We start from the raw sequence: 15,460 nt of genomic DNA on the forward strand, positions 1-15,460 counted from the left end.
TTTAGGTTCCTTTCAGAGTGGCTTAGCTGCCTGTGAAATCATGAATTAACTCCTCTGGTTTATCTTAAAGTAAAACTAAGGGCTCAGACAAGACATTGTTTCAGTTAAGGAAGCTTAAAATGCCAACTGAACATTCCTTCAGCCACCAACTACTTACACAATACCTTGTCACTGAAGACAAAAAGCAAATTATCTGAGTCCTCTTTCACCCAGGTTTAATTAACGTGTTTTGTGTCACATTTCAAGGAAGCTGGATAGTTAACACAGCTCAGCCGTGTGGTGACTTTCTAAGCCACTGTAACTTCACCGTCTGTTCTTCAATGCGTGCTGACTTTGGTATCATTCACATACTTGTTCCTTTCGTTCTGTTGTTTTTCCTAAATGATGACAAGGCTTCAATCTAGTTCTTTTTCATCTGCATTACTCATACTTATTTTCTTTCCGCTCAGCAGGCTTTTACTCACTCCCAAGACAGCTCTGTCATTGTTGGCAGTTAGATTCAGAAGCACCAGCCTGATAATTCAGGTAAACTTTTAAGTGATGATGTTGAAACTGTCTAGTTCTATCAGAAATTGTATTTTGAGAGATAGTTTGAAACATGCAACAGAAATACTGATGGTCATATCTCACTATTAACACATATTAATTAATCAATACCACCAAGAGCCTGTGAAGTACAAGTAATTACTCCCATTATATCTACAGAGAACCCAACAGAGATATACTTGCATTGACTACAGAAGGTCTTAGTTTCAGATAAATGACTAATTCTTGTGAGACCAAAATCAAGAGTCTTGTGTTCACACCATGCCTCAAATTCCTCTCGAGTACTGACTCTCATCCAACTGTGGATAAAAATTAGGTAGGTGAAATGGTAACTGCAGCCAGCTGACTACTTTGCTCTGCTGAGAGAGGGTACTGCCCCATGGTAGGAGTAACCAAACTACTCTCTAACCATGATACTTTTAAGACGATTCAATTTTAATCTTATTCAGTATTTAAAACTTTTTTTTTTTAAAGACTCTGTTTTCTTCTTTCCCCTTCCGAAACCACGATGCCCACTTATCCTTTTTAAAAGATATCTATGGTTTAAGCTGGAAACTTTATACCTGAATGGGTCATCTTGGCCCATTTCATCTAACTTAATAGTCTCTAATCTCCTCCAAATAGGTCCACCCCAGCTTTCACTCAGTCAAAAATTATTCACCTAGACTTATATTGCTCTCTCAATGACCATATTAACTGCACATATACTGGACTAAATTGAAAAAGCTGCTACTTCTCTGATGGAGGGTGGCAGCTGATTAACAAGGCACATCAATGTGCAACAACGATTCCAGAAAGCAACAGAACAACATGATATCCAACTAAAACTGCACAGGGGCAGAGCATAACTGAAATCTAGCTAAAGCACAGGAAATTAAAACTATATAATTCAAAGTTTGGAAACTTGTGTTAAAAGTCTGATTCAAAGTTAAAGATGACAGACTGTCCTTGTGCTCACACAAAGCACAGAGGAGCTCTAAGATCACTCTGCAAACTCTGAATTACCAGTGTAATAAAGATGCACAGGGCAGTGTGGCCTTACCTCCAGACTTCTTTCCTGCTGTGCACTAGATCTTTACAATTTCAAGTGGTGATTTTAATACTGAAATCCAACATATTTTCAGCTACAAGAAAGAAGAGGATGTGGCTCAGGGGACTAGCAACCAAGTAGGAAACCACTAGCTTTGAACAGAAGACTAGGCCACCAGCAATAGAAAATAACTAATTAATGGTTGTACCAATAAGTCTTTTTGAAATACATTGGTACTTCAGTTTCCAACACAAAATCCCTGGCTGTGACTCCCTCTACAGAAGTCTGTGACTGCACTGCCACTTGCACTATGAATGTCCACGTGCTAGATGAATAATCTTCGTCCTCGAAATAATCCATCTGGGAAAATCTGACTGCATTCACAGCAGCCCAGTTTCTTGCTACCTATTCTGCAGATAGGATTTCTCTTTCCAACTCAGTCTGACAGAAGGTACAATCAGATGTCAAGAGGTCAAAGTATCTCAAGAGTCTGACTGCCAGTGGACAAGCATTTGGTCATGCCTATAAAAGAGGTATGGGGAACAGTGATAGAGAACCGGCCAGTGAGAGATACGGATGACAGCACAGTACAGGTCAAGCCTTTCCTTTCAGCCTGACGAGCTTCAAACTTTGAATACATTTGCTTATTTATTGAAGAAACAGCATGGATACCAATTACATTGAAGATTCATGACAGAAGTCATTTAAAAGAACAAACTAATAGGCTCAAATTCAAGGATGAGATTCAGACAAATTCAATTCATACTGGGATTCAAGATACAGCAGGGGTTGCTTAGACCCACACATCCAATTCCAGTCTTAGGTTAGGTGCCCTAGGTATTCTGCCTTCGCTATATACTACTATATTAATGGTGTACTCATCCCCTTTCAGCAAGTCTGTAGTGGTGCTAAACTCTCTAGCACAGCTCTGGTATCCCTCTAGTACATTTAGTAGATGTACGGAGATGTCTCTTTTAACACTACCTTTTCTCTGATCAAGGCTGAGTTTCTAAGAACTGCATGATTTTCCTTCTCTTCGAGTGACAGAAAAGTAGTAGAAATAACATATCAGCCAGACCAAAGGAGGAATTAAATGCTACTCTTCCCTGGTTTAAATGTCTAGGAAATACCAAACCAGTGGAACTCTCCAATTTGGCCAACTGCTGATAATCATTGTAACCATTTCTCTGCAATTTTTAGACAAATTAAAAGAAAGAAAAAAACAACAAATAACTCTTAATTTTTGTGGGGTTTTTTAGCTTGTACTTACACTACTGGAAAAGTTCTGAGCATACTTTACATGGGGATGGGACGTTACAAAGCCTCTTGACGGTCTTCAGTGTTATTCACCATTCTGTAAGACACAATTAAAATATACAAAAATGTTAAGAGATTTCTGTGAAAGGGACATACATTCTGAGTTCTTGTTATCCGGTACACAATTATACAGCCAGCTTACAGAGGGCAACCTTACGGCAGTTTCACCAGGCAGCAGCACCAAATCACTTCTCGTTAAACAAAAAACCAAACAAGGACAGGCCCCTTAAGGATTCTTCTCAATCACCCAGTACATCCCTCTGCTGAGAGGCAGTAGAATGTATACCAATCACTAAATATAACCATGGTTAAGAAAAATGCTCCCTGGAACCACTGAATTTTCTTATATAATCTTTCAATCTTTATTTTTTAAATGGTTTGTTAAGGCTTCACCCTCTTTCTTGCCCTTGCCTTCAGCGGGAGCTTTGACATGGTTTGCAATGGACCCATAGTCTTAAGGTCTGGTAAATAATCTTTTACATCCAAACAGCCTATGAATTATAACGACTCAAGTTATAAATGGATACTTTACAGATCTAAAGAAGGCCAACCGGCTGAGTATTCTGAGCTTGTGCACACCCATAGGTTAAAAACTGGCAATGTTCAATCACATTATTGTGGCTAATCTGTAACTAATTCAGACCCATATATAATGACAGACATATACTTAAATGCACATGGTAGATTCCTAAGGAGAAAGCTGATGTCTGGTAGTGTAATCAGTCCAGCGACAAAAATTTAAATTACAATTGATTTCTTTTGGCCACAAGTAAATTAATCTATGCAATCATTTAGCCTTATGACAGTTACCTACCCTTTTAACTCACAAAAGCTATTAAAAGGATTATTTGGCTAACATCCGCAAAGAACTTAGAAGACAAGGTACTATGTTCTGAAAAGGAATGACCTAATAGAATTTTCTTTAGCTATCACTGCTGATGTCTTTCTCCACAAACTAACACAGACTGAAAGTGCTTCAAAAGTCAAACTATCAACCAATGGGAAAGAAAAAGGCAGGCTATTATATCCAGGCAGATGCAGAAAGAACTAGAGAGAATATTTACACTTCAGGCTATAGGCGTATGTAAGCTGGAATAGAAAACAAGTGGGTAGAGTAGCACAGGGATTTGCATGGGATGATTTACTCTGCTCCATAAAGAGGTCTGTAATACTGGCAACCAAGCCTTGTGGATGGACACATCTTGGCTCTTCTCAGTGGTTAAGAGTGGTCCAGACGCTACAGCATGACTCTTCCTCTATAACACCTGCTACAGGCTTTGGGGATGAACCTCACCTATTCCAGACGGAGTCCACTGGGCATACACAGACTATACCATTGCTTATGTGGCTTTTTTCTTTTTTTCCTTTGTGAAAAAAACTTCGGTACTCTCAGGGCAAAAGGCTGGCCTGAATGAGCTTTTCCAGAAGTAGCAGCGGTCAGCTTCTGGCCACCAACCTTCCCACGGGTTTTAAGCCTGCCCCCACATGATTGCTCCCACCCAGATGTGGCAAAGGAAAGCGCTGGGTGTTTTTGGGGAGGGGGCTGCTGCCATTTCCAAAACAATTCATTTGCCCCAGATCTAGGTCTCAAGTTGCCTTCTTCCTCTCCAGGAAAGGAGGTCACCAAGAGCAAGGTCACAGACAAGATGAGTGGTCCCAGCAGACTGTCACAGGTCATGTACTGTGGCCTGGGAGAGAAACCGTGACACCAAAGTACTGATGGATGGAAAAGACAAACACACAGGTCCCTCACAGTCAGCCACCCCAAACCTTTTAAAGATAGTTCTACACCAAAACACTTCTCTCTTAAATCTCTTAAACTGCATTTAAAAGATATTCCCTGAAGCAGTCACAAAAAAATATGAGATCATGCTGTTGACTTATTGCCAAATTTTTAGTTTAATACAGAGAGCTGTTTTGTTTTCCATAGAGGAACAAATTAGACTTAAATATATATAAACTTTCTGAAGATCAGAGAGGCTAATGATAGAGAACTGGATTTCTCAGAGAAAAATTTGCTTCCAGGGTGAGGAGTGTGGAAGAAGCAAAGAACAAAACCCACAAAGGAAAGAAAAGATCACCTTCCATCATCATGGAATGCAGTATTAAAACTGGAACACAAGGAGATGAGAGAGAGAGCCAAAGAACAGGCTGTAGTAACTCAGGTGTGAGATGACAAAGGCAGGACAATGATATTAGTGATACTAATGGAAGAGAAAAAAAATGGTACAGACTTCAGATGTTATAAATTAAGAACCACTAGGATCTAGGCGAAATTTGGGATGTGAACAGAGGAGGAAGAAGGAACTTTTCTAAGAGACTCCAGATCAGTGAGCACCGACAGAATGATAGCATTTCAGCAGAAATAAAGAGGAGAGAGCTCATGAGAAAATAAGATAAATTCTCCATTTTTGCTATGTTAAAGGTTGAGGCAGCAGTATTACAGTCTGAATGCAATCGCAAACTGTCACAGACAGAGCCAAGAGGTAAGGCAGGTCAGGGAATCCTCAGGTCTGCCTTGGTAGCTGGACTTGTGAAAGCAAATGCAGTTACACAGAAAGGAGAGGAAGCTAGTGCTTCCTACATCTGATGCCAGAACAGAACGGCTGCTATTGAAAAGGGTTACAAATAGTCTTTGACTCAATGTTGGTCTAAAGTTCAGTGGCACAGAAACACGTTCCCTGCCCCCATACCCATGTAAAGGTTGCTTAAATGTTTTTGTAATTTAAGGCCACATTAGATGGGAAACAAGCAACTCCTCACCTATAATTTTAGACAAAAAAATTCAACCCAACACCACAGAACTTCTGTCACCAACAAATCACGATTCTGAAATCAAGAATCAATATCCCTTTTTACCTCAGTCTCCTTTTCGCATAAACCGAAGCACCAAACCAGGTTTGATCTCAGCAGCAAAGGCAGGTGTCACCACTATCTATAGTTGATATGCAAGTAAGAACTCACAAACCTTTGCCCTTTTCGCATTATTCATTAAATAAATTATCTGCTAACACAGGGAAAACACTACCAGCTCCCCTTCCTATTTCTGGTACAGACAATAAAAAAATTTCAATATTAATATGGAAATCATGGCCACAGTTGTAGAATCAGAGGTAATGAACAATCTTGTCCCCAGCTTAAGTTGCTATAAAGGCAGCTTAAATTTACAATGGATGAGTCTTCATGGCAATCTGTTTTTCAGATATTAAAAATCTCATTTTCTCGGTGCCAAGGACAAGTGGAAGTGTGAAGCACTGGAGTATCAACTCTGCATTTGTCTCACTTGACATGAAATCATTCTCATTTTAGTTCAGATTTTTAATACGTTCTTGGGATCCACTTCAGTTTTCTTCATTTCTCACTGTATGCAATTAAATGTTTTGATGTATAGTTCACCCTGATCCACAACAGCCTGCAGAAGCAAGGAGGAAGTCACTTGGTAAAGATGAGGTTGGTATCAATTATTTGGAAGAGAAATAAATTTTCCCTTTTAATTTCTGAGTGAGTCACATAGTAAAAAAAACAATGCCATTACTTTGTATTTCACCAATACCTTCCTTGGTAAGTTCTTAAAAAGGGCTTTACAAATAACAAATTAAAAGCTTTTATCCTTGGGAAAGAGAAACATCACCATTTTGTCAAAACTAAAACATGAGCAGAGGGGCTTAAGAATAGTACATAGGATAGTATCAGTGGTTGAACATGGTATCTGCTGAGGACATAGGCCCCACTACTACAACAGGACTATTACCATACCAGCTATTGAAATGCAGAAGAACCAAGTTTCAGCTTGCTGATAAAGCTGGTGCATTGGATGGTGAAGAAATTCAGCCCTGAGAATGAAGTTCTACCACTGCTGAATTTGCAATAAAGGCAGATTCCCCACCCCACGCATAATTAAAAAACAATCCTCTCCTACAAGTCACAGAAAATTTCAAAATTTAAGTCTTTTACTCAATGTACAGCTTAAGGTCTGTAGGAATCATTAGGTCTTCTGGCTGGACTCTGTGTGCATGTGTCTATAAACATGGGCTGTTATATTTCACCCACTTCACCTTCTCTACACTGAGGCCAGCATAAAGTAAAACAAACCTGCTACCTGGCTTAAGTTAAGTCCAGAAGACATCTTGCCTCAAAACCAGCAAGAGACCAAGGATCCATCCATTCTAGTTCATTCCAGTGGTTAATTACCCTCTCCATTACAAATTTGTACTTGATTTCGACTTTGAATGTGTCTGGCTTCAGATTCCAGACAGTAGCTCCTGTTAAGCTTTCCTTTGGCAGCTTGGAGTCCTTTATTCTTGGGAGATGTTCACACAAGGCTGTTGTTTACCCAGTGCTTTTAAAACTCCAGGTACTGTGTTTGCATCAAAACTTAAAGATAAATTCATCTGGGTGCATGCACAGAAGTAGGACTAGTGTCCAAAATACTAAAGCTAATCTAGGACTCTCTAGCCCATTTTCCCAAAATAGGCCTATTAGGGTAAAAAAAAAAAAAAAAAAAAAAAAAAAGCTCTGCCATATGACTTGAGGATGTGTTACACTTGTGCCCTGGAAAGCAAGGTTAAGAACCTTCTCTACGAACTGCCACCTCCTGAGCACACACTGTGGCTTGGCGACATGCAGCATCCAGTTTCATGCAGTCATTATACCACAACGCAAAGAGAAGAGTTCTTAAGTCTCCAGGCTCCAAGTTACTTCAATATCACTACTTTAAGTTAGCACATTGATCAGTACTTTGAGCACGGTCTTGTGCAGACCCTCAAGAAGGTGTGCAACAAGGTCTCATCAAGAACCATTGCTAAACAAGAAACAGAGTCATTGCATTTGCTGGAGCTTCTGGGTTACCTTGAACAGATGTTTGCAAGGAGCATGTTGGCTCAGTTGCAAGGTAACAAGGCATGAATTGCTATGGCAGAGATCTTATCGTAAGGGACAGGTTTCTCTCTTCTTTTCCCTCTCCAACCCTGCACAAAAGAAAACTCCTTACCCAAGTTTAGTGGCATTGCCTAGAGTGCAAGCCAAAAGCCAGGCTCTATTTTGAAGCAGACTAGCAACAGATCCGCTCTACAGAAAGACTGAGGTCACAAAATCATGAAGTTTTCCAAACTCACCCAAGGCTTCCAGAAAGGCAGAAAAGTTCACCTGTATTTCATTGGAAAAGACCCCGAGTTACTCCAGAAGTCCCAGAGATACATAAAAGGCAATGCAGTCCCAGTAGAAAGGGCATAATTTAGTATTGCTTTGTCCTTAACAGCAGCTGGAAAATGAAATGCTGTCATCAAGATACATCTGCAGGCACATTTCAGCAGAGAACCCTGGGTTGTATTTTCATTATTGCTTACAAACAAGCTTCCGGCCTTAATGTACCAAGCACCTGTGCTGTTGTACCTCCTGAATTTCAGTATGTTGTCCCCTTCAATCACATATAAAACTTGCCTGGAACCAAAGGCCTGACTTGAATTAGCTTTTCCGGCTAAAATTGCAAGTGAATCTCAACAGCAGAAGATCGACAGCAAGGCACACAACTCAAGGCTGATAGCGATACCTAACGGCTGCTACAAAGACCACTTCTTTAATGATCAAATAGGCCATCTTAATCCACTTAGATCAGTTTGAGCACTGAAACGGATGAAGGATGGTCACTCACACGTGAGAGAGAATTTAAGGAGATGGTGACTCTCAGTTGAGTGGTTCAGTTCAAAATGCTTGATGCTGCATTGCAACATTGCAGAAGCTGTCACGAAATTAGTAAGTGCATGTCAGAAGAGGCAAGAGCAGAGAGCTGAAGGAGCAGTCCAATGCCTGCTAACTCCTACAGAGCGACAATGGGCAAGACATACCCTAAAGTAGAATGAAGATTTAAAGCACTTACATGCCAACTGTAGGGATTATATCTTGAACTCTGTGGATATATACACGTAAGGCATATACGTTCATCTGGACAAAACTGCAGATGGGAGATTGCCAAGTCCTTGAGTCTAAGCCTGGGCCAAACACACAATAAATGAGAGGCTCATTCAAAAAAGATCCCAATTAACACTAATTACCTTGACAGTTTTCTGCTAGGAATACAGTGACATAGAAGCAGTGGATATGCCAACTGAAATGAGATTCTGTATTGCCAAGCATGATGCGTACATACTGCGAGTATACCTCCACTGCAGAGCATTGTTAGATGTAAGCATCTCTGCTTACTCAGTCTATTCAGGCAGGCTCACGTGCAGTCCATACCTGCGTAGTTATGACTGTAACAATGCTGCAGTTAAATTTCTCACCAACTGGAACTGCTCAAATTAATTACTGTGCAGTATGCTGTGGAAGAACTTGACCTCCCGAAGCGCCCCAAGTTTGCCACCTCTCTAGTCTAGCTATCAGCAAGTATCGGTTTTGGCAGAGAGGAGTTACTTACCCTGTCTGACTGCAATGTGGGTGCAACAGGATGCAGACCAAGCACATTATGCCCAACAGTGCATGCAAGGAACAAGAAACTATTGCTATCATGGCTTCCAGGTGTCAGTGGGGAGCTCACTCCTGTTGGAGAACAACCTGACAGAGTTGCCCAGCATACCATACATGGCAAGAGGTACCCAACTGAAGGAAAACTCATCCTGCAGGTCTGAGATGGTCAGCAGTGCCTTCAGAACATCCACCCGCTACATAAAACTTTGATAAACTAATCCCAGCCTACTACTAACAAGACACACAAAGATTATAAAACATACTAGCTTTTCCAATGTCTAGAGGACAACTAACCAAGGCTACTAGAAACAGGGCATGGCTTTTGATCTTGCAGCTGTGCAGTTCACATGTTGGACTTAAAGTAAGCACAGTTTTTTAAAGACAGGCCTTCCTCTTTGGCTGTCAGTTCCATTCAGACCTGCAGCTTTTTTGTCCCAAAGAGGATACAAGTGTCCACGACGAACACTAATGCTCAGTTGCCACATAGGTCATGGCCAGTGAGAGGCAAGTTCAAGAGCATGAAAATTGGGAGGCACCGCAAAACGTACAACAGCCCCAAGAAAACGGAGCATTCATCCAACCAGACAGGCAGAGACCTTCCTTCATCTATGACCCTCCAGGGGACCCCTATGCACCTCAGTAGATGCCACCAAACCTTCTTTAGCAGAATTCCAGAAATCATACTTGGCATCAGGTCTCTTGACAGAGGGAGATTAATTGCAAGACAGGGGTACCGCAAACCGTCGGCAGGAACAGAAAACTGCTACTACACAATCCTGTGTGCATACAAAGATGCCCAATGCAAGATGCATGCATATTCAGACAAAGCGAGCTGAATAACCTAGGCCCAGTTGCTGACCTAAGAAAAGAAACTAGAAGCGTATCTGCCATTACTAGCACCAAGAACAAGCACGGAATGTAGTGCCTTACGATCCTTTATTTATGCATTACTGCATGGCACAAAAAAATATTAAGAGGCATGTGGTATCACTTGGCAACAGCAAATACACTGCATAAAATTCAAGCATTACCTTTCTTAAAATAGGTTCTGGATTTAAGACCATCACCCCCTTTTCCCAAACAGTAATCTGATAACACGCTATACAAACAAAGAACTTGTTAAGAACTTTACAAAACATTAAATGGTGTTCTGAAAAGCTCTGCGAGCTCTCAGCTACTTGTAATAAAATAAGCGTGCAACCCTTTTCCATCCCCAAACAAGTCTGCATAAAATTGTGCCATAAAAGGAAACTACAAGCATGGCAGTCTCACCAATGTCTGCCCTCTGCCTTACAACTGAAGGTAGGTTTGATGGACAGTCATAGGGCACCCAGGGCTCCCATCTGTTGTTCACTTCAGAATACGATTAGTTATCAGAGAATCTGCATGTCCGCCAGTGATGCTGGAACTGGGCTGGGGTCTGGCAGATGTGTCCTCACTGTAGCAGCAGATCAAACAAGTCTCCTTGCCCCTCGCCATCCCCATGCCCTTGTCAACGGGTTGTGCTTAAAATACTGATCTGTGGACCTACCCTCCTTTTCTGCTTTCCCCTCTTCTTCCTCTCTGATGACCCAGACTTTCATCAGGTCCACCTCTAAAGGTATTATCCATGTCAAGCAAACAGCCTGATCCAAGTTTTCTTTTTCACATGCTTTGCCAGAAAGCCTGTGGGGCTCTTTCACCCCTGCAGAGGTACATGGTTCAGCAGATGCAAGTGAAAGAGGGCAATCTTTTTTCTCCAAGGTAAAGCTGTACTCTGGCAGATTTATTCTCAAGACACTCCATCTTGTTTCTACCCACTGACTAGTTTAGAAGACACAGAGATGACTTCAGTCAGCAGACTGGCAGTGATGAAAATGTTCTGGTTATACTAGTGTTATGAAAATAAATTAAAAAAAAAAAAGGGGGGGGGGAATAGAGCAATGTGCTTTCATAATTTCAAGGCTTGAGGCACTTCAGTATTTGGAATAGCAAGCTTGAAAAAGTATCTATCCATGAAAAGGGTATTTGTTTGTTTGTCTGATGTGTTTTTCATGTCATTACTTATTGCCTGAATAGTGTATGAAGGAGAGTAAGAGATCAGTAAACTATAGGCCTTACTGCTAGAAGTACACCCTGTACAGAAACCTCATATACTCTCTTACACTTCTAAATAAATAAATAAATAAATAAAATATTCCTAGGCTCCTATTGGAAGTGGCAATAACATTCAAACAAGCATCAACTGGATGCTCAAGCAGGATACCCTAACAGCAGGCACAGTGACTTCCCCTATCCATCCCTTTAGCCTAGACAGCACGCCCCAAATGGAGATCACTTGCCAGCTAAATATTATTCTTGCAAAGGCCTCCTCCTGCTTAACATATTAACAGGGATTTATAGGAGTGACTGTCTGGAACACTGCTTAACAATGCTAATAGCAGAGTTCCAAGAAATCAGTAGTTTGGCAATTACAAATACAGCAATACATGCTGAAATATGTGCTCACGCTTGCTAAACCTGTAATCCGAGTTTTCTTTTTCTTTTTTTTTTTTTTTTTCCACTCCCCATAAGTGGTTTAAATTTAGTAGGAATGATTCACTTGGTGCAGGTTCTCTTGCTTTATTTATTTAATATTTTTTTTTGCATTTGGAATCCATCTTGGATGACATCTAACAGGAAGATTGGTCGAGGGAGGCAGAATCTCGCTTTCCAAAGAAAAGCCAGCCCATTAAACGCAGTGTCTCTGTAATTCTGTCGTAACTTAAGTATCTCTTGGCAACTTCCTCCTGCAATAAACAGCAGATACAGGGCAGACACACACCAAACCAGTATTCTAGTACTACTTTAACTCCAAGCTGGGTCCAGACCAAAAAAAGAGCCATTCCTTGTGGTCTTAAGACATACCCCATTCCCAGATCGTCTGCTCCGACATCACAATCCAACTCTAAGACCCTCCTGTGCTGCTCTCAACCTAACCAGATTGAGCAGTACCTTTGCCTTGTATGAGCTAGGCTTGGGGGCAAGGAGTATGTACCCGTTTGTGCATTTTGCTTTAAAAAAAACCCCAAATCACCCCTACTTTGAGGCTTCGGTTATGGAATTCTCCAATTCTGCTAGTCTCATTTGTAACTTTGGGGGCTTCTCCCAGGACTCATGATCTTTGCTGCAGACAGAGGAATTAACCCAAGTTTAGGCAAGCTGCATTGCCCCGCCAGCAGCACACGGGGAAGACAGGGCTGTTTAGCCTCTGTGCTCTGCCTACCACTGAAAAGAGCCGTGTCAGTGGCAGAAAGCCTTGACCGCAGATGCAGAACTCTGGCAGGTGGTTTTTGACACATGGAAGGCAACTGGGGAGGAGGTAGGCAGAAGAGCAGATGACAGCTTTGGGACAGCACTGTAGGACTATTACAGCAAAACTTTGCTAAATATATCTGCAGTGCAAAGTAGGTGGGTCAGAACATACCTCCAAGAGAAATCCGTATTTGGAAGCATAGCCCAAGTGGCAAGCTATATGTTCGAAGTAGGTATAAGCATAAGGGCTTTAAGCAAGAACACTTGAAGGATTTGGAGTTTCCCTTCCCCCCTCACACATACATATTCAGACAAAAGCACAAAGCAAGCCTGCAATGTAAAATACTCTTTAGGAAGCAGGCCAGAAAAATAAACAGATGCACAGAGAGGTGAACTGACCTCCAGTCTCAAATGAAATTATTTAAGAAGCTTGGAACCAAACTGAGACTCTGAGCTACCAGCCTACATCCTCTCACCTGCGACTGGGCTGAGACTCAGCAACTCATTCCACATGTGACACGCAAACCTGCTGAACCGCAAACAGTGAGCCGGTTATTTCCCGAACACACAGTACTCTCAGAGCTATACAAAACAGAATACTAATTCCAATGTCAAGAATCTAATAAGATGAGGACAAAAAGTAGAAAACAGAGAAGTTTTATGATAGACAATTCTGAAAAGCTGATGAATTTTGTTGGGCTGTGACAGAGCTCTGCTGAATTCTCTTAGAACAGGAAATCCAGCTTCAGCTGTGGGAATGTATTGGAAGTGTTGATAAAAGCCAAAATTGCAGAACATTTGGAAATGCATAATTTAGTAGAGGACATCCAGTACAGATTCATAAAAGGAAGGTCATGCCTGACAAATCTGCTGAAATCCTTTTTATTATACGACCAAATCGTTAGGTTAGACAAGAGTGAAACAGTGGACATAAGTTATCAGGATCTCAGGAAAGCATTTGATTTTGTACCACTCAGACTGATTTACAAAGTCATAAAGCATCATGCAGGGAAAAGGAATTGAAATGGATTAAAGAACATTTTAGGGATAGGAACAAAAGCAACGCAGTGAGCAGAATGAGTCTGAAACAGAGAGGTGTAAAGGTCAGTCTGCTGCTAAACACATAAGAATGGGCTCCAAGAAGGGTAGAACTTCCGCTCAGCTATCATTTTAGAGGCAAAAATACCTGATTCTGGTGACAGAACTGCAGAAAGTATTACTAGTGGTCGGTAAATTAGCAAGAAATCTGGTGCAGAAAGATGGATGAGCTAGGCTCGGCATTTGACAAAAGGACTGAGAGCTGCTGCATCAACCTGTGGGATTGACTTGTACTAGAGCTGATGTGTGAAAGGACCTTCTGACTGGGAATCTGCATTCATTTTAAAGACAATTCAATAATTTTATGGTCATTAATAAAATCTGCAGCTATGCATGTTGTGGTAATGATATGGGTAATTAAATCTGAAGCTTCTGGGAATTAAGCTGATAGCCTGAAAGGGTCAAAAAGAAAACTCCTCTTGTACTTAATCAGAGGAATAGCTTTGCAAGCTGGATAGGTGCATTAATTGTCCGATACTGACCACTACTTGACACACAATGCTACATCAAATGGACCTCTAGATTGATCCAGCTCAACTCTCCACTAAAATTACTAAGATTTCACGTAGGACGTACCAACAGAAAGTGTCTTTTTTGGACCTGCACGAAACCACTTTGGTTTGGTTAGCTCCTCTTAGACAACTGTGCACAGACAAAAGTATTTCCACTTATTCTGAGACTTTCAATGGGCTGTTGGTAATATCTTCTCCTGAAAACTACCAATTATTCTCATTGCTGGTAGACTGGAGATGAGGTTTGTTGCTTGATGATGATGCAAGAAGTTTTTATCCTTGTCTTTTCTTTCTTAAGAGAGTAGCAAATCTTTACAACGTCCTCATCAGCCAGGGTAAAATTCTCCACAGAAAACTGAGCTTCAGCAACACTCTACTTGCCTCAAGGTCACCTGTGATAAAGATGAGAAGAGAACGTGTATCTTCTGATTCCTACTCCTGTGCCTTGAATACCAGGCCATAGTGCTGCTGCCACCACCTGTGGGGACAGCCTTTCAATCTCTTAGGCTGTCAAAACCCAGCAGCTTTTATGAACACTAAAAATCACTTTAAATAAACTTCAGCTTAAAAAAAAAAAGTTACAGGAGAACAGGTGGACTCCTGTGACACCATTCTTCAATGCACAAAGAATCTTTCATCTCACTATTCTACACGGCACCTTTAAATATTCTTCTACATAAAGGCATGATATGCAAGAGCAAAAGAATAACTGAGAAACAGTAATCCCTAACAGATCAACTGTGCTTTATCTACACAGATTCTGCTTTCATAAAAGCACAGAGGAAAGAGAGGAGGGGGGGGGGGGAGGAGGAAGAAAAGTACATTCTTATTGTTTTCTGAAGCTTAAAATAACCACAAAGTGAGAAAAATCAAAGCTGTTCCATAGAACAACTAGGAAAAAAAGTCTTACTGAGCATTTGAGAAAGCCAGTAAAAGGCAGAAGATGCAATCAGAGATTTAGCAAGTGCTATGGTCACCATGCTTAGATCCTAAATTTGGTCTATGCTGAAACCAGTGTGGTTTAAATGGGAAGCATCTGCTAGAATGTATGTGCCCCATATATAATTATAGCTGTCACTGGCAGCAAAGGCTACAGTTATGGCCACCATTACATACTCCATTTTCACTTGCTAACTTCTCTGAAAACTTTCTTTTTTTCAAATATAAAGCAACTGAAAGCAGGCAATTTCTGCAAGAAACCTAAATGTGAGAGACACAGAAG

General features: G+C 41.0%; 1 protein-coding gene across 5 annotated transcripts in view; it reads right to left on the reverse strand.

Annotated features, from left to right (window-relative positions):
* HMBOX1 (homeobox containing 1) overlaps window positions 1–15,460 on the reverse strand; it is a 109,603-nt gene that overhangs the window by 59,166 nt on the left and 34,977 nt on the right. For all 5 annotated transcript variants that reach the window (XM_049819227.1, XM_049819226.1, XM_049819224.1 and 2 more), the window contains exon 2: window positions 2,847–2,930. In XM_049819227.1, coding sequence (XP_049675184.1) covers window positions 2,847–2,869 — 23 coding nt within the window. In that variant the 5' untranslated portion in view covers window positions 2,870–2,930. The remainder of the gene's footprint in view (window positions 1–2,846; window positions 2,931–15,460) is intronic.

The sequence above is a fragment of the Accipiter gentilis genome, chromosome 16 (assembly GCF_929443795.1).
Source record: "Accipiter gentilis chromosome 16, bAccGen1.1, whole genome shotgun sequence".
Classification (NCBI taxonomy): domain Eukaryota; kingdom Metazoa; phylum Chordata; class Aves; order Accipitriformes; family Accipitridae; genus Astur; species Astur gentilis.